The sequence below is a fragment of the Trichoderma virens genome, assembly GCF_000170995.1.
Source record: "Trichoderma virens Gv29-8 chromosome Unknown TRIVIscaffold_1, whole genome shotgun sequence".
Taxonomy (NCBI): domain Eukaryota; kingdom Fungi; phylum Ascomycota; class Sordariomycetes; order Hypocreales; family Hypocreaceae; genus Trichoderma; species Trichoderma virens.
Genome location: NW_014013748.1, coordinates 629385 through 647406, shown reverse-complemented (window position 1 = coordinate 647406; position 18022 = coordinate 629385). Strand labels below are relative to the sequence as shown.

Below are 18022 nucleotides of genomic sequence, written 5' to 3'. Positions count from 1 at the left end.
TTTTGGGAATTACACGTGTTTGCTGCAAAGAAAAGATGCGCGATCGTGGGACGAATATGGACTGATGTCTATTTGGGAGGACAAGGTGAGGCAGATCTCTGCTTTGTACGCAGGCGCGTGGGCGGCTGTGGCGAATGAGAAGCCGCGCAATGAGGGAGGCTTTGCGGATGGTTATTGGCTGCGGGTACGCGCCTGGATGCGAAAGGCAAGTAGGCGAAGCATCGATGCTGAAATGAATTTCTTGGTATCTGATACTGTATAGTAGTAGTAGGTATCCATACTAGGTAGTACAATAACTACGGCACAGCTGGGATCCGGTATAATAGACGAGAGCCTCAACTAGTACTGCACTGCACCCGGCAAAGCGAATCTCCGCAGCCGCCGCAGTGGGACGTCTCCCATCGGGAACCGTAAGATTGAGAAATGGAAAGCGTCTGATCCCCCCCGATCGGTGGTGCGAGGGACGCTCGGATCACGGGCTGGGACGAGAGCTGGCCGTTAAATGCGGATTTTCTTTTATTCCATGTTCTTATTTGCAGCAGGCAGGCAATGCGTGTAAGACAAGCACAGCAGATTTTGATGCCGTTAAGCGCCCGGCGGCTTTGGGGACCTGGAGTCTCCGCTCTAAGCGCCCGGAAAGGGCTCTTTGCCGTGCGCCTATTTGCGGCGTCGTCGCAATTTTAAGTAAGCAAAAATAGAGCGGATTTTCGGTACGAGCCGGACTGGGACTTGCGGCGATTATTGCTATTATTATTAGATTATTAGTTCTGAATTTTAATTTGATTCAGCAGAGTACTGTACTACCTACCTAAGGCAACGGTACCTAGTAGTATTTGCTACATGGTACTACATACGGAAGAAGCAGTACAGTAATAATACCTCGAGAGCATGAATATGGGGTCCAGACAATACAGCCGTGTGAGTGGAGGAGCCTCTTTGCTTGGCGCGGCAGCAGAAACACGATACGAAAGAAAGGATGCATCTACTGTACCTGTAACAAAGCCTACCCAAAGCCTAATTCAAGCAAGCACAAAGAATACAACCAAAACCCAAAACCCAAAAAAATGAGAGGTTCGCGAATTCTTCAACGCCAAGATCCAACGAGATCCGCGAGATCGCCCATCTCGCGCGTCCAACAACCCACGAACCAACTCCCATCTTCTTCCCTCCCCTCCCAAAAAACACGTCCAGCGCACGAAAAAATCCGCTAAAATGAGTCATGGGCCACTGCTGGCCACTCACAGGGTCGGCGCCTGCAGCAACCCGCTAAGCCCCAGCAGACCCGACGCCGCTAGAGCCCTCTGAGCCCTACAGTACCTGTAAGTTATTTTCAAAGTCCCAGCCTTGGGATATTTCGCTCTTCTTCTCTTTTCTGTGGTGCGAAAGAGAGGCCCCACAACCCCCACCTCAAAAGTGCAGGGCCTAGAAAAGAACATTGAAGCGTCCAGGGTGGCTTCGCTGCTTCCATCCACTGAGAAGCCGGAATGCCGTGGCCTCGTCTGCCGGCAATTCTGCATGGACGGCCAGCGGTCAGCAGGCTGGGGCAGATCCTGGTAGCATTTGGTCTTTCAAGGTGAAAGAGAGCATGTAGGACTTGGGCGGGGGCGGCAACGAATCCGGATCCCAAGCTCTGGGCCGCATTGCATGGCATGGCATGGCATAGCATGGTGCGTATCGTATTGATAGCTAACATTGAAGCAAGCCACCAGCATATTGACTGACGCCTGACGGTATTTAGCTCTTGTACAACGCAGATCGTCTGGTTGCGCGTCCCAGTCCGTCAATGACTCTCAACCCCCGTCCACGTCGGGTCGCGTTTCATGCCATCATGATATATCGTGCCCAAGACAAGCCAAAGTGGGCAGACGCGGGTGTTCGAGGGGGGTGGGCAAAGGGCTAAGCCGCCGCCTCGCTGATCCACGAGCCGCTGGCGACTCTCACGGCGTAGAGACCGGCTGCTGCAACATGGATGGGGATGGGCCATGGCCAGAGGGTGGTGCTAGCAATATGCTTCGCTGCGAGCCCATATGAGGCCTGTCTTGTGCTGCCAGTTCGGCTGCTCCACACCTCGCCTGCAACACGCCCTCGGCCGCTGCCATCGCACACGCCCCCCAGACAGACGGCCGTGGCCTGGCGACCATCTTCGGACCCTCAAACCCCCAAGGTCTGCACCAAGGATAAGAAGACGGCCTCGTCCCTTGGTTTCCAATCGTTCTCTCGCCTCAGTCCATTCCTCTCCATTCCTCCCCATAATCCCCTCCCCTCTCCTCTCTTGATTTGTGCTTGCATCTCTTTGTTTTTTGTCAAACAACGTTGGATATTCATCTAGACCGCATCACTGCTCGCTGGCCGAACATACTCCAAACACTTGGAGATTCGTTTTATATATACACCACTCTCACAAAAAACAAAAAAACAAATAGAAAACAAACTCACTTGGAGCCGGCCTCCTTCATCGCCCTAATACGGTTACTTAATATTTTTTTTTTTTTCGCCTTCATCCTCACAGCACCACAACAGCCGCCATCATGTCAGCGTGAGTTCAGCCTACATCGCTGTGAGAATCTCTCGTACCATCTTCATGCTTACATGTCAAAACACAGTCTGGTAGCCGACGTCGCCTTCGACTTCACATTCCCCTCTCCCTCGCCCTCAGTGGAAGATCCTACGACGCCTCCCATGGAGAGCATGCCTCTCATGGAAGCCTACAGCCTCGACCACTACCCCTCAAGCCTCCTGGCGCTGCCATACAACTCTCACAGCCGCCATGTCCGATCTACATCAAAGGCTTCATCCATCTACTCAACAGTCTCTGCAGTAGACTCAATAGCAGACTCAGCGTGCTCTCGCTTCTCAACTCCTCCTCGCGCCAGCCCTCCCGTCCGCCAGCATGGTCCCCTTCTGCTGCCCAAGATTCGCTCTCAAGATCAGGATATCAGCCAGCCTCACTTGTCGCGGGTATCACACTCTCGCTCCAGCTCTATTCGTTCAGCAAGAGCAAGGCTTGCCAGCCAGCAGTCCACGCCGCCTCCCCCAGCTTCAAAGCCCTTCCGCACAAGCCACTCCCGGAGTTACACCAACCCCGAGACCGTTGCCAACATGGCCTTTGCTCACATCTCGCCCTTTGCCACCCCTCCCCCGCAGACGCATGATGAGCCCACGGCTTTCCCTTCATCGCTTCTTGCTTCGCCTGCAAGCTTCGCCCATGACAGCCTGCCGCCGTCTCGCCGCACAAGTCTCAACGTTGACGCTGCCACTATCGACAAGTATGGCTATCCAACATATCGCCAGATGCCCTTTGTGCCCACCACCACCGCCGCTTCGCAGCAGTCAGAGTACATGTTCCCGTCTTACCTCCCTCGTGCCCCATCACCCTTGAGCCTGGCCACCGCCGCTACTCCTGAGCCAGCGCCGTCAACCACTCTCATGGAGCACCTGACATGTCCCAACCCTGCTGCGTCTCTGGTCCGAACCATCTCCTTTCCTCTTCGAGATCCTTCAATCAAGCACTTCTGGTGGGATGTCCGCAACATCTCCTCATGGTCGAGCTTCAATGCCTCGGCCATCCTGTCTCTCCCTGGCGCTTCTGCTCTGCTCAACTCTCCCGTTCCTGCTCCTCTACTCCAGACACCTGCCTTCTCATCTCGTCACCCCGAGACTGAGGCTGCTCTGCATAGCCTTTACGCCTCGTACTATCTTCCCAAGCTCAACTCTGCACTGGCCATTTCTTCCAACCGCCCCCTGCAGCTCTCCGTCCCAGCCAAGACAGCCTCGGGCGTCAACGACCTCATCTTCGTTGCCAATGCCATCGGCGAGTCGTCCACCGCTGCTGCAATCTTCGGTGGCAAGCCCACGGCAAGAGTGGTTGGTCTCGTCCGCAGCTTTGATCGCTTCAACACTGGCATGCGTGCTGAAGGCAACATCAAGCGTGTAGATTACCTGCGAGGCCTTGCCGCCCTGCACTATGCTATGCGCGAGCATGGCTGCCGCTACGGCTTCATCCTCACCGAGATTGAGCTCGTCCTTGTTCGTGCCGGTACCGAGTCGATCCCCTTCTTCGGCGACTTGGAAATCACTTCCGTTCAGCTCAACGCCGCTGCTTCCGATGCCGAGCTCGACTCGTCGGACAGCGTTCCCCTGACGGCCTGTCTCGCTCTTTGGGGCCTCTGCCAACTCGCCAGCGACCACACTCCCGCCGGTCACGCCCACTGGAAAGCTGAGATTGGCGCTCCCGCCGACGGCACCAGGCGAAAGGCCAAGGCTCGCGACAACTGGATTCCCAAGCCCCAGCTGGCCGAGAAGCGTGAGGCCAAGCGAAGTCGTGGTTGGGTGTGGCCCGAGGACCCCGTCGGGAGGAAAGAGATGGGCAAGAGAGGCGTCAAGTATGGTGGATTGTGATGGCGGGTTTGCTGAGATTTTCGCGGCTGGTTCCGTACTCTGCTCCCCATCGCAACCCTCCAGAGCAAGGTCGACACTAGTAATTTTTTTTTTATATTAATTCTCCTTTATTCCTTCTTGTTTTCCTTTTGTGGTTCTTGGTTTTATGATTGAAATGACCTCAATATATGTAGATAGCTACCTAATCAAACACTCTTTGAAGTTTTCCTTTATTCAATACACGATGGTTCTGTTATACAAGATGGCTTTTTTTTTAATCGTGACTTGAGTTCTACTGAGAATGGCGTGGACATGGCTAAAGTATGGTGTAACTATTTAGAACGAATAATTGAAGAGACTCACACAGATGATTGATCTTGGGTGAGTGTGATGATGTGTTATGCAATGCAAAACTAATGATAAACCGCTATTCTAGTCAATCTACAGTCAATAACCTCTCAGTCGTACGCAAACACATTACAAGGAAACTGAAGACGAGATTCCAATTTTGGGTGGTATTTTACTTTTTCATTTTTCCTAACCGAGGGACAAAAAGAACCTACTACACACACTCCTCTGTAGAGACGCTATTTTAACCCTTGGCAGCACCAGCCTTGATGAGCATAATGTCACCATCCTCAACTACGTAATCCTTGCCCTTGGTCATGATCTTGCCCTTGGCCCTGACCTCGGCTTCGTCACCAAGCTCCTTGATGGCGCTGAAGTTGTAGACAATAGCCTGGATAAAGGTCTTCTCAAAGTCGGTGTGAATGACACCGGCAGCCTGGGGAGCCTTGGTGCCTGTGCGGATAGTCCATTGACGGACCTCGTCGGCTCCCGTTGTGAAAAAGCTGCCCAGCTGCAGCGCCTTGCGCATCTGGACAATCAGCTTGGGCAGAGCAGACTCGGCACCAACCTTCTTCTGCTCTTCCTTGGCCTCCTCCTCAGTCTCGAAGCGGGTCAGACGCTCCTCATATGAGACGGAGATGGGGATGATGGGGTCGCCCTCGGCGTGCTCCTTGATCCACTCGGCGACCTTGGGCAGGTACTTGTTCTTCTTTCTAACATAGTCCTTTTCAGACAAGTTGACAAGGTAGACAACGGGCTTGGCCGTCAACAGGAACAGAGGGTTGATGACCTCAATCTGATTGAAATTGTCAGTATCATGACCAACACCTTAGAAGCTTGAATAAACATGATAGAGGTGTAAAGCAATGTGTTCAGAATGTTTTTCTTCTCAGTATGTCATGGACATTCGAAGAGCTGGGTTTATATTGGTCAGGCCGTCAAGGCCCTTTGTCATCAGGGAAATTGCGGGAATTCGACGTGAAAAACAAAAAAAAACTTGGCTTACCTCCTTGGGGGCCCAGTTGCCCTTGCGGACTTCCTTGCCGTCCTGAAGCCAGGCCAGGATCTTCTCAATAATCTCCTGTTCAATCTTAGCCTTCTTCAGCTCAAGACTCTGGCCACCCATGCGAGTCTTCTTCTTCTGGTTCTCGAGAGCCTTCTCGACAAACTCAATATCCTTGAGTCTCAGCTCCTCGCTGATGATGTCCAGATCACGGGTAGGGTTGACATCACCCTCGACGTGGATAATCTCAGCATCGTCGAAGCATCGGACCACCTGGAAGATGGCATCGACGGCACGAATGTGGGAAAGGAAAGCGTTTCCAAGACCAGCTCCGGTAGAAGATCCGCGAGTGAGACCGGCAATATCATAGACGGTCAAGTTGGCGGGAACGACAGACTTGGGCTTGTATTTCTCAACCAGCCAGTCGAATCGCTCATCGGGCACAATGACACGAGCTTCTTCGGGATCAATGGTGGCATAGGGAAAGTTCTTCAGGCTGTCAGCACCCCGGACGAAGAAAGACGAGGCGGGGGGCTTCATACAGCAGGGTTGCCAAGGTTGCACTTTGTGATGGCCTGGAAGAGGGTAGATTTGCCGACGTTGGCGAGGCCGACCTGGAGAGCGGACGACATGTTAGGAAATCTGAAGCACTCGCGTAGCAGAGGGGGGGCAGCCACTAGGGCTGGGCAAGAGAGTAATTGCTCACAATGCCACTCTTCAAGTTGTTGCCAGGCCTTCCCAGAGGAATCTTCTCCTCGACAACGGCCTTCTTGGGAGGCATCTTTCTTGATTTTGCGTAGTGACGGGAGGGGATAAAAGGGACAAGGAGTCGAGAGGGCGGAAAAGGTCCAAGGGCTGCAGACCTTGCTGCGCGCGATGGATAAACGAAGAGAAGAGAAGCCAAAAATGAGGCTGAAGACGCGACGGAGGGCGCCAATGTGGCCGTCTGGCTATTGCAAGCCTGAAGCGACCGACTCGAGGGGAATATCGGAAGCTGGAAGAGCAAAGGGGCGCAGATGGAAGCTGGCCCTTTTTTGCCTTCTTTTTTATTTTTTCCTGGAGAGGAGGGGAGATGGTGAGAATGAAATTTGAGCATCGACCCCACATTGATTGGGCTTTAGCTGAAGCTCATGTCGGGCTCGGCGCTAGATTTTCCCGGGCCTTAGCAACTTGGGTCAGGGCATGCGTCATAGGTCATAGGTCATAGGGCAGGCGGAATCCACAGGCCTGGAGCTGTTCGGCATTGCGGCGCTGCCGGAAGCAGTTGAGCTGAGAGGCGCTTTGGGCGTCGCCATTCAACCTGCGCCCAAAAAGCTATTGAACCGGCGCTATTTGCCGCTACGGAGCCTGTATATTGAATTGTTGGGCCCTTCTTACAGGCTTCCCCGGCTCAGCGTAGCCGACGTAATCAATCCAAATCCAATCTGCTGCATCTCACCTCGAGGCGATCGTCACGCACCAGAGCTGAGATAAGGATACTTAAGGCGTCTTCATTCTTAGGCTTGGTCTTGTTCTCGCCACTGTTCTCTCTCCTCCATTTCTTTGTCTTGCCTCTCCCAACCCCCGATCCCCGCATTGTTTCACGACTTACACGCGAGACAAAGACCATCTCCATCTCCATCTCTGCATCGCAATCGCAACCGCAATCGTAATCGCAACCACAGTCGCAATGCCTTCTCAGCAGCATCACCATTCGGGCCAGCGCGCCAGCAGACACAGATCGACACTGTCGCTGCAAAAGACGGAGATCAAAATCCACGTCTACGACCTTCTCCCGGTAAGAACACACCCCAAAACTGGACTTTTTCGCAGCAGCGCTCGTTGTGCTGCTGCTCGGTTCCTCGATGTGCCACCAACTGCTCCGATTGCTAACGCATGCTTTCCATCAATAGCCCGGGAGGGTCGCCTCTGTCTTGTGGACGATAGGGGCATCTCTGCTTCACTCAGGAGTTGTCATCAACGGTCGAGAATACGCGTATGGCGGGCACGATAAGCGCGGAGTCACCGGAGTGTATTGGACAAAGCCCAGGATCGAACCTCCAGGCGGTACCTTCAAGTGCGAGATCCTGCACGGTTTCACGCTGGCAACGCAGGAAGAGATTGACGCTGCTCTGCGGGACGCTTCGGAAGAGTTCCTCGGAACTTCGTACAATTTGCTCACAAAGAACTGCAACCATTTTACGTCATATCTGTGCAAGAAGCTGACGGGAGATGCGGGCCCGGGATGGCTGAATCGAGCCGCAAGTATTGGTGTCGCGCTGCCCTGCGTCGTGCCGAGGGATTGGATCGAGCCTCCAGAGTATATGAGCGCAGATGGGGAGCTTGTCGATGATGAGGACGACGATGAGCATGCGGATGAGCAGTCGCGCATGCTGGGGCAGCAGAGGCCGCATCTTCTTTCTGAACGTGACAACGAATGGACCAGCGACGAAGAGCGCCGCAGAGGAGGAAGCGGCAAGGGAAAGCAGATCCTCCGGGACACATCGGGCAGACAGCTTCCGGCCGCAGAGCGGGCTATTCGGCCGCGATAACAGCCAAGCCCGTAGCGTGTCGACTCTGTTATCTTCTTCTTTTCTTTTGTTGATGGGCAGATCAGATTGGCGTTCATGGCTCAAGCCTTTTCCTTCGTTTTTCTTACCATTTGCAGGCTACTGGGTCAGCACGATACCATTATATTTCATGAGGGTCAGGAGTTTCATGTCACGAGCTTGATGTCGTCACGCTTTAGTTTGCGCTTGTAGCTTAGTTTGGGTGGTTTGTTTTTGTCTTTTTTTTCTCATTCTTCTTTGGTATAGGTTGTACAAGATATGGTACATTCGGCAGCATGTCATCATATAGCTGATGCAACCGAGCATCTACAAACGTCTTGGCTTCTCGCTTCTCGTTCCTGCAAACTTGATTCTTGTTGAATCTGCAACCCGCACAATCTTGTCCCGCAACACCTTGCCTTCTGGGCTCATCAACACCTTGACGGCAGCCTCTCTGCCCTGGCCAAATCCTCGCAGAACCAGCTCGAGGCGCTGGATCTTCATTGGCCATCCTGTGTGAATCAATCGCTCCAAAACGTACTTTGTCAAAGAGTAGGCCGAGTCGAAGGTGCCCCGCCGTGATTTCCTGAAGCCAATGTTGCCGCATGACATGGAGATGATGGGCTCCCGATTAGGCTTTGTGCATGTGATGTGAGTGTTGTGCTTGTGCGAGTAGACGTGGAAATGGTACGGCTCCAATTCGTCTTCCTTCTTCTGCGCTGCCTGCGAGGGGCCGCCTGATAGGACGCTGGTGTCGATGTTGGACTTGCTGAGGGCCTGGAAGACCATGCTTTGGGAGAGACTGCCCATGGGATTGGACTGCGCGGATCGGCTATTTGGCGTCTGGGTAATGTTGTAGATGCTGTCGAGGAGCGATTCCGTTCGAGGCTTTGGAGGCACCGCCTTGGGTGGTTCTGGCTTTGCATCTTTTGAATCCTCCCATCGTGCGCTTGTCTGGGACAGCGACCTGACGCTCTGGATGCCGTTTCGTGATGCGATTGACTGCGAGATCCGAGCCAGCGGCCGGGCCGCAAGGCAGCTCCTGAAGGGTGAGCTCATCTTTGTTGCGAATTGGACCCTCGTCAAATCACCTCAAGATCCAGACGGCCATTGAAATTTCCTACGCCATCGGAATGGCCGCGGCCATAGTGGCGGCAAATGTGGGATTGTGCCGGCATTCTACCGGCTGTCCGCCTGCCTTCCGCCGCCAGCCGACATCGCGAAACCAAAATTTCCAGTCCGCACCTGAGCCAAATCCTCCCGCATATCATCTCCCCCCGCCGCTCTGTTCAAGTGCTGCAGTCACTTGCAGATTTTTTTTTTTTTTTGCTTGTGATTTTTCCTTGCTCAGAAAATGAACTCCCTTGCCCGCAGCGCTGCCAATTCGGAAAATGCTCTCTCGAGGGCATCTGTTCGTTTTGCCCCCGCCCATGGCCGATGTCCCGCCGCATACACTCGGTTAGTTTCTCAGCTTGCGCAGAAGCCTGTCCGAAATGCTGCGAATCTCGAGCGTGCGGCGCTTCCCGCTGCGCTGGCGATGCCATTGAGATCGAGCTTTCTTCCTGCCGACTTGCGAATCTCTTTAGTTGCCTCACAATCCCGGCTCCTGCATGTAAGCGGCCGGAGACTCCAGGAGGAGAAGCCAAAGCCCGAGGCAAAGGCTGCCGAGGACAAGACTGAGCCAAGGGCCAAGATTGAGGAAGAGCCGACCAAGGACTCCGAAGAAAAGGCCGATGGTAAGGAGGATGCCAAGGCAGATGGCAAGGAAGAGGGCAAAGAAGAAAAGAAAGAGGATCTGCCTCCTCCCCCGCCGCATGGTGACAAGACACCCTGGCAGGTGTTCATGGAGACGATGAACACTGAGCTTCAAAAGTCCCAAGAATGGAACGAGTCAACCAAGCAGATTGCCGCCTCCGCAAACCAGTTTGCCGAGAGCGAATCAGTTCGACGAGCTCGTGAGGCTTACGAAAAATCCACCGGCGCCATCTCAGAAACCACATCCAAGGCTGTGAAGACCACCGCCACGGCCATTGGAAAGGGCGCAGCCTGGACCTGGGACACATCCGTTATGAAGGGTGTGCGAAAGGCTGCCAACGTCACTGGCGATGCCGTCGACAAGGCCACAAAGCCCATCCGAGACACCGAGGCCTACAAGAACGTCAAGAATGTCATTGATGATGGCAGCTCTTCTAGGTATGGTGGATGGGTTGAAAAAGAGGAGCGTAGGAAGAGGAGAGAGCAGCTGGCAAAGGAACGTGGTGAAGATGAAGTCCTCCAGGAGGATCCCAAGTAAGTCTACAATATTGTCCAACCGTCATACTTGCAAAACAGGTTCCTAATTGTCTTGTCACCAGCGCCGGCACCAACGTCACTTTGCACAAGGACGCAGCTTGGAAGGAAGCCTGGAGAGACTTCCGCGATAGCAACAAGTTTGTGCAGGGTGTATTCAGCATGAAGGGCAAATACGAGGAGTCAGAAAACCCCCTCATCTCGACTGCCCGAAGCATCACCGACACGATTGGCGGCTTTTTTGCCGAGAACGAGACTGCCATGGTCATCAAGAAGTTCCGTTCAATGGACCCGAGCTTCCGAAGCGAGCCCTTCTTGCAGGAGCTGCGCGAGTACATTCTCCCCGAGGTGCTGGACGCCTATGTCAAGGGAGACACAGAGGTGTTGAAGCAGTGGCTCTCAGCTGCCCAGTTCTCGGTCTACGAGGCCCTCACGAAACAATACCTCCAGGCAGGCATGAAGTCGGATGGCCGTATCCTGGACATCAGGAACGTGGATATCCTGAAGGCTCGCATGCTGGATCCTGGCGAGATTCCCGTCTTCATCATTACGTGCCGAACCCAGGAGGTCCACGTTTACCGCAACGCCAAGACCAACGAGCTGGCAGCCGGTATGGAGGACAAGGTGCAGCAGGTGACATATGCCATTGGTATCACCAGAGTTCCAGAGGATGTCAACAACCCCGAGACGAGGGGCTGGCGTCTGATTGAGATGCAGAAGAGTGGAAGAGACTGGGTCTAAGAAGAGAAAGAAGAAAAAAAAGAAGAAAGCATGACTTGTACTGGTTTTCTGTATGATTCACGGCGTCTGGGAGCATGGGAGTGATCCTTGGCGAGTAGCCATGTTGATCTGTGTTAAATATGTATAATATGTCATCAAATCATGTGGAAGATGTATATCCAAGGGACAAAGGAGAAAAAAAATTGGGAAGAAAAGGGTATGGGGGCATGGGAACAGCATGCCAGGATGAAAACACCGCTCTATTACTGGCGTCTAGATAAGGCGCTTTAACATGTACGATGATGATACGAGGAGGGGAGGGCGGGCGAGAGGTTGGATTATAGACATATAGACATAATCATCAAATGGACAAAAGGCTATTCAAGGCACTTGGAAAGATGAGAGTGTCTATTCAAAACTACCCTTATGCTTTGTCATTCAATCTAGTGTTCATAAGCCTCAAGTGCAAATCATTGTGCCGCTCAAATAGATGCCGAGTCTGCTCGCTATGCCTCATTTAATCATGACTCTCCTGATTCTCATCTTTCAGCATGTCCCTCACCTCCATCAATGCCTTGCCCAACAGATTAAGCCCCCAATACTCTCTACTTATCTCAGCATCCGCCTCCTTGAAACCAACCCCCCATATGGCATCAAACGGACTGGCCTCCACAAGCTCCCTCTCGTGCGTCGCCAGCAACGTCTCCTTCAAGGAGCCTCCAACAAGCGGAATATCGCCCGTCGCGCCGAGGCAGAACCCCTCTTCTGTTACTGCATTGGTGAATTTGAGATAATTCCCTTGTCGCACAATGGCTTCGCGGTTGGCATTCCAAGTTTCTTCAGAAAAGTTTGTGACTTTACGGCCGAGGGCCTTGATTTTGCGAGGGTGAAGACCTCGTTTGAGGATTTTTGTTGCTGAGGCTTGGTCGCCGAAGAGCATTGCTTTTTGATACATCATGTAACTGATGGGATATTAGCAGGCTGATGATATTTGATACGGGGGTGGGTTGGATGCTTACTGTTCGGCGGTTTCATAGACGATGGCTGGGTTTTTGTCATCTTTGAAGGGGCAGTAGTACCATTGTGAGAGCCAGCCTGTTTTAGGATCTGTTTCTCTCCAGAAGTAGATGGGTTGTTGAGCTTTAGTTGAAGATTCTGACATTTTGGCGAAGTTGTACTTATCCTTGTCTCTGTGGCTGAGAGTAGTTGAAAACGAGAGATTGTTGAACAAAACAAAACAAAGCAATTCCAGGGAAAAGTTGATCTTATTTATTTCACAAATCATTCATCGCTCATACTTTGTATTTCCTGAGGTTATTCATCTGAAACTTCCTATTGTTTGTTTTCATTGGATAGCAGCTTCGTTGTGGCTTTGCGCATCTGTGACTTGCTTGGATTCAGCCTCACTGACTCATCGGCGAGAGAATGCTGCGGTTGCGTGCAGTCACGGCTTTTTGGGCGTCGCGAGTGCAGGGTGCGGCGCATTCACGATGCTGAGAATGTGAATTAGCACGTATGGCAGAAAAGATGAACTTGTTCGTTATTCTGCTATTACTCATAATGGCGGTGACTGTAGTTGCGTGGTCTTTGGCTGAAGGTAACGAGGGTCGGATGACAGGGTACATTTCGGTGTCTATTCACTTCTCCAAAACCCCTCCCAAAAAAGCAACTCGATATATAAAAAAAAAAAAAGGTCATAATATCATACCAACCAAAACTCGGTAAATTGACAAGAAACTAGAAATTTCTAGTTGAGCACCGGCTCGCGAATCATCAAATAAGCAACGGCATCCTCAGTGCCACCCCATTTCGTCAGGTCCACGACAATCCTGTCCACCTCCTTGAAGCCGTACTTTTCATACAGCGGGCGTCCCTCTTCAGATGCCTCGAGATACGACACAAGCCCGAGTCTGTCGGCCTCTGAGGTTCCCCATTGGAGACACTTGCCACCTGCACCGCGTCTCTGGTGGTCAGGATCGGTGTGAAGAAGCTTGAGGTCTGCGAAATATCAGTAAGACTATTTCACGTCTTATAGTTACAACTCCAAAGAGGCCACTTACAAACATGCGGCTTTCCCTCAAACTTCGCCCACCATCTCCGGTCCATTTCCCCGAAAAAGGCATCACACGCCTCCAGGTTGGTGCCAGCCCCCCACTTCCGCTGCGGGAAGCTTGGCCGCAGGTCTCCGGACCAGATAAACCACATGGAGAAGGCAATCATGCTCGCCTCTCCCTCCAGCTCGGTGTCGACGACCTTGATGCACTGGGCGGCTGACTCTTCCCTTATGCGCGTCGTCATGACGGAAATGCGATCCTGGACGCTCAGGCCCTCTCCCGGGAAGAAGATGGGAGATGACTTGTTGGGGCCATATGCTCGCTTTTCGATGGCGATGGAGCGAGGCAAGTCGGCTTCGCTAGCCGGGGCGACTGTGAGAGGCATGATGGGCGAGATGGGGTAGATGCAGAATGGCGGATGTGACTTGAGAGATGAGGACTACAAGGTGATGGACTGTCTTATATACAAGTCTTTACGCAAGTCGTGGACACGTAATCTGCCGCGTCGTGTATCAGATTGAGCAAATCCATCGAAGCTATTCTAGATTTCTCGAGGATCCTTTGCCTCCCACGGCGAGCCATTTCGGGAAAGGACGCCGGACCCGCGCAAGATTCCCGAGTCACACAAGTCAACCCATACTGGGGCAAAAAGTGCCAAATCCGGTGCAGCAAAGAATCTCATTGATGGAAATGGAACCCAACTATCACTCATGGCTGTTTCTTATCGACCAACGGCGTGCCCAACATGGCTAATGAGCGCGAAATAAGAGGCTTGGAAGTGCTTTGCGTTGGTAGCAACAGTGTGGAGTTTCAAGCCGAAGCCCGCGCGGAGAGCCGAAGCCGTAGGTGGTTCTTTTGGAGTTCTGCTCTGCCGCTAAGGATGCCGAACGAACTGCCAAATGCAGGCGGGAACTGCACGATGCGGCTGGATGGCAATATGGATGATCTGACAAGGCTGCATAAGGCTGCATCTTTGGCGAGGATTGAAGAGAAGATAGACTGAGTGCACTACTAAGTAGTAGAGTTGTCTCACTTGGTCAGAGGTGTGAGACGGGAGAGAGCTGATGATGCAGAGTGCCATGTCTAACATTTCACTAATAGCATAGACAGCTCATACTGTAAACTATAGATTTGCTAGTATTATTGTAGCTGTGAAATTTGTTCTTTGATCGTCAATACCCACAAATGAAAGATTGCCTTGAAATACAATTTGTTGAGCGAGCATAATAATACCAAGTTGCCAAGTAGAGACCGAGTTCCGTTCTAAACGCAAGCCCCCGTATCAAACGGATCATGTGACTCCGTTACAAACGGAACGCCAATTCCGCCACCCCAGCTCTATTAGTCTACAGCCTTTGCGAAAACGGAACAAGCGCCGCGGCCCGAAATTTCTAGATTTCCATTGCCAAAAAACCAAATCCCGGCTCAGCCAGCGCCAACCGACTTTTTTTCCTCACCACCCAATCAAGGCATCTCGACTCGCCCAACCCTCGAACCCTCCAGCTGCTCCCTCGTTCTTCCCCTGCCAGCCATGGATCACGGACGCGACCCTTGCCCCTTTGTCATTCTCAATGACTTTGGCGGTGCCTTTGCCATGGGCGTATGTGATAAAGCCTCTCTCTCTCCCCTCCCCCCACATTGACACCACAGGTTGTCATCGACGCAGATTTGGGTTATCGTGGCGGGCTGACTGGTTGACTGTTTTTGTTTTGCAGGCCATTGGCGGAACCATCTGGCACGGCATCAAGGGCTTCCGAAACTCTCCCTACGGCGAGCGCCGCATTGGTGCCATCACCGCCGTCAAGATGCGAGCTCCCGTCCTGGGCGGCAACTTTGGCGTCTGGGGTGGTCTCTTCTCGACCTTTGACTGCGCCGTCAAGGGCATCCGGAAGAAGGAGGATCCTTACAACGCCATCATGTGAGCATTGCATCCATCCGTTTACCCCCCGACCATCTATCTGGTGACTGGCGTTGCTAACACTCGTGCTGTAGTGCGGGCTTCTTCACCGGCGGCTCCCTTGCCTTCCGTGGTGGTGTCAAGGCCGCCCGAAACAACGCCATTGGCTGCGCCGTCCTGCTAGCCGTCATCGAGGGCGTCGGTATCGCCTTTGGAAAGATGATGTCCGGAACAACCAAGCTGGAGATGCCCCAGCCGCCGCCCAACTCAGAAGTCCAGGCGTTGTAAGAGGAAAAAGGCGGAATAGGATGACCGAAATGAAACGAAAACCCCGAATCGATATTTATGCCTCTCTCAACTCTGCCTTTATTTACTTGAGTCTTGTCTTTTATTCCACTTTACTGGTCTTGGCTTTTTTTTTTCGACACTTTTAACGCACAACTATCTTATTTCTCGCCTTGTTTACTCTGCGGCGCCAGAGGCTTTGCAAGGATAGAAAACACTACCCGAAACACGAACAAGGAGAAAAGGGAAAAAAGAAGAGGAGGGGGATAACAAAAATCTCCCGAAAAACTACCAATATCTATGGATAATCTGCAAATCGCATCGCACTGGCGTTTTCCCGTGAATTATAGATATGGGGGAAAGGGGAGGGAAACGCTCTGGGTCCGCGAAAAAAAGGAGAAGAGAAAGAAATAACACGCGGGTGCTGGGAAACTGGTGTTTTGTGAGTCATTTCACAAATGTACGAATATATAAAAAGAGAGCCGGCGTGGGACGAGACACGCTGCCTGTGTATAGCTGTACTCTTTGGAAACAAGACCGGTGGATGCTGTAATCCAATATGAAGAAGAATGAATGAATTGGGGCAATAGTCCCCTTGAATAACTGCACTTGGTTGCATCTCATCTAAATCTCTATTACTGGGCACCCGTTGATCTTCATCTCACAGTTCGTCTGCAGAACCATTCGACCAAATACTCATCACCGCTCTCCCATCATCATCAATCCAAGCTCTATACATTCCCCCGCAATTATACTCCATTAACACCTCGGACTTCACGCCCACAACACCGCCGTCTTCATCCCGCTCCAAAACACACTCAATTCCAATGATTCCGCCCTCGCCCTCTCCCGTCCGGCCCCATCGATCTCCCGCACTCTTCTGCAACTCGCCTCCCTGGCCGGCCACTTTCGCCAGCGCCTTACTACCAGGAGCGGGTGCGTATCGCGCAATAGCGGCGACAGTCCGCACAGCGTTGACACGAAGAAATGAATCGCCGTTGCCAGTCCCCGAGAACCCCATGGATCGTGTCGAAGACGAGGGAACGTGCTGGTTCGCCGGTGAATACATCCACGGCGTGGGGAAACAATCCGCCAGCAACCCCTTCAACGGCCCAACAAAGCTCACCCCAGGCTCCGTCGTCAGAACAAGCTTCTCCAACTGCCCATCCCATTCCTCAGCCCAGAATCCAGCCCCGACGACGGGCGTATCGCCAATCCGGCCCGTCAACTTGTTCGTCATCCCGCCCGTGCTCGTGGCAGCGCATATCACGCCGTCCGCATCCAAAGCAACCGCTCCGCACGTTCCCTGAGGAAGATACTCCTCCGCATGCCACGTCCCCGAGCTCAACCCCTTTTCCTCCCGCTCCAACGCACGAACATGTTCGTCCCAGCGCTGCTGCGTAAAGAAGTAACTCGGCTCCACCATCTCCAGCCCATACATCCTCGCCAACTGCTCCGCCGTTTGTCCATGAAGCTGTGTATGTCCCTGCGCAGACGGAACATCCAAATCCCCATCCCCACCAAGACCCCCCAACAACGAAGTCGACGATGACGGCACAGAGCCCGCGGGCGCAAGATCCTGCTCTCCGTGCTCAAGCATCTTGCGCGCCAAGAGAATCGGATTGCGCACTCTTCGTAATCCCATGACGCCTACGCCGCGCTTCTTGAAGCCCCGCGAGACCATGACGGAGGCCTCGAGCTCGTTGATGCCGTCGCGCGTGAAGACTGCGCCGTGGCCGCTGTTAAACAGCGGGTTATCTTCCAGTTGCGCAACGGCATGAGTGGCGATTTCCAGTGCGGAAGGGTGACCTGCGTGTTTTTCGCTGGGATATGATTGCGTGGGAGGATTCATGTAGTCTCGCGTTTTGGAGACCTTATCTCATGATGCACATATCAGCTTCGGTTGGGTGGAGATGGTATTGATGGGGAAAACCCACAATTGATAGAAGAGAGGAGCGGTAGGCGGCATATTTGTCGGCGGGAAAGTTGCTGCGACGAATGTTTCCCGCGCCGCCGTGGATAATCAATCGAGGCTGGATCTTGACTTTTGAGTCCGAGACGGGCTGTTGTTGTCTGTACTCCATGGCGAGATAGATAAGGGTGAAAATAGCTTGCGGGGGGACGTGAAGGAGCAATCAAGTTGAATCGAGGACTCTAAGTTACAGGTTCAGAGCAAGGATTCAATGGATATACCGGAAAATACTCATAAATAAGATGGAATCTACTGCGAAATCGGATCAAAACTGGCTCGTCTACAACGATCTTGATAGCTCGAAGGTTGAACGAAGCGGAGTTGAAATGTCGCCTCCACAGGGCCAACCGAGCGGGCGGATCTCCTGCCTATTCGGGCATCCCCTACTCAACCCGGCTTCGGCTTCGGAACAGTTCTCTCATCCATATCAAGGCATGTTTTTCATCGTATGGTTTAATTTCAACAATTTCCGTACAACAAGGCTAGCTATTTTTACAATTATTTATCTTGACAGTGGTTCATTTTAATCATGTCCCATCCCAACCCAAC

At 52.6% G+C, this 18022-nt stretch overlaps 9 protein-coding genes across 9 annotated transcripts; 4 read left to right on the top strand and 5 right to left on the bottom strand.

Annotated features, from left to right (window-relative positions):
- Positions 1-2697: 2697 nt before the first annotated feature.
- Positions 2698-4634, top strand: TRIVIDRAFT_175702 (uncharacterized protein; the record flags this gene model as incomplete). Its single annotated transcript, XM_014105670.1, has 1 exon — positions 2698-4634. One exon carries the CDS (start codon positions 2698-2700, stop codon positions 4396-4398), a length of 1701 nt encoding a protein of 566 aa, XP_013961145.1.
- A 238-nt stretch (positions 4635-4872) lies between these two features.
- Positions 4873-6786, bottom strand: TRIVIDRAFT_215018 (uncharacterized protein; the record flags this gene model as incomplete). The annotated part of the gene is made up of 4 exons (XM_014105669.1): positions 4873-5521; positions 5732-6217; positions 6271-6342; positions 6435-6786. The coding sequence occupies 4 exons, from the start codon at positions 6507-6509 to the stop codon at positions 4970-4972; spliced, it is 1185 nt and encodes a 394-aa protein (XP_013961144.1).
- A 611-nt stretch (positions 6787-7397) lies between these two features.
- On the top strand, positions 7398-8259 carry TRIVIDRAFT_62723 (uncharacterized protein; the record flags this gene model as incomplete). The annotated part of the gene is made up of 2 exons (XM_014105668.1): positions 7398-7505; positions 7621-8259. 2 exons carry the CDS (start codon positions 7398-7400, stop codon positions 8257-8259), a joined length of 747 nt encoding a protein of 248 aa, XP_013961143.1.
- Positions 8260-8459: 200 nt separating this feature from the next.
- On the bottom strand, positions 8460-9329 carry TRIVIDRAFT_215017 (uncharacterized protein; the record flags this gene model as incomplete). Its single annotated transcript, XM_014105667.1, has 1 exon — positions 8460-9329. The coding sequence occupies one exon, from the start codon at positions 9313-9315 to the stop codon at positions 8584-8586; it is 732 nt and encodes a 243-aa protein (XP_013961142.1).
- A 467-nt stretch (positions 9330-9796) lies between these two features.
- TRIVIDRAFT_165948 (uncharacterized protein) lies at positions 9797-11299 on the top strand (the record flags this gene model as incomplete). The annotated part of the gene is made up of 2 exons (XM_014105666.1): positions 9797-10545; positions 10611-11299. The coding sequence occupies 2 exons, from the start codon at positions 10100-10102 to the stop codon at positions 11284-11286; spliced, it is 1122 nt and encodes a 373-aa protein (XP_013961141.1).
- A 483-nt stretch (positions 11300-11782) lies between these two features.
- Positions 11783-12427, bottom strand: TRIVIDRAFT_33563 (uncharacterized protein; the record flags this gene model as incomplete). Its single annotated transcript, XM_014105665.1, has 2 exons — positions 11783-12227; positions 12285-12427. The coding sequence occupies 2 exons, from the start codon at positions 12425-12427 to the stop codon at positions 11783-11785; spliced, it is 588 nt and encodes a 195-aa protein (XP_013961140.1).
- A 585-nt stretch (positions 12428-13012) lies between these two features.
- On the bottom strand, positions 13013-13704 carry TRIVIDRAFT_34071 (uncharacterized protein; the record flags this gene model as incomplete). Its single annotated transcript, XM_014105664.1, has 2 exons — positions 13013-13263; positions 13326-13704. The coding sequence occupies 2 exons, from the start codon at positions 13702-13704 to the stop codon at positions 13013-13015; spliced, it is 630 nt and encodes a 209-aa protein (XP_013961139.1).
- A 1088-nt stretch (positions 13705-14792) lies between these two features.
- On the top strand, positions 14793-15504 carry TRIVIDRAFT_72952 (uncharacterized protein; the record flags this gene model as incomplete). Its single annotated transcript, XM_014105663.1, has 3 exons — positions 14793-14919; positions 15035-15237; positions 15312-15504. The coding sequence occupies 3 exons, from the start codon at positions 14851-14853 to the stop codon at positions 15502-15504; spliced, it is 465 nt and encodes a 154-aa protein (XP_013961138.1).
- A 572-nt stretch (positions 15505-16076) lies between these two features.
- On the bottom strand, positions 16077-17690 carry TRIVIDRAFT_85618 (uncharacterized protein; the record flags this gene model as incomplete). The annotated part of the gene is made up of 2 exons (XM_014105662.1): positions 16077-17374; positions 17439-17690. The coding sequence occupies 2 exons, from the start codon at positions 17583-17585 to the stop codon at positions 16163-16165; spliced, it is 1359 nt and encodes a 452-aa protein (XP_013961137.1).
- Between the last annotated feature and the right edge of the window lie 332 nt (positions 17691-18022).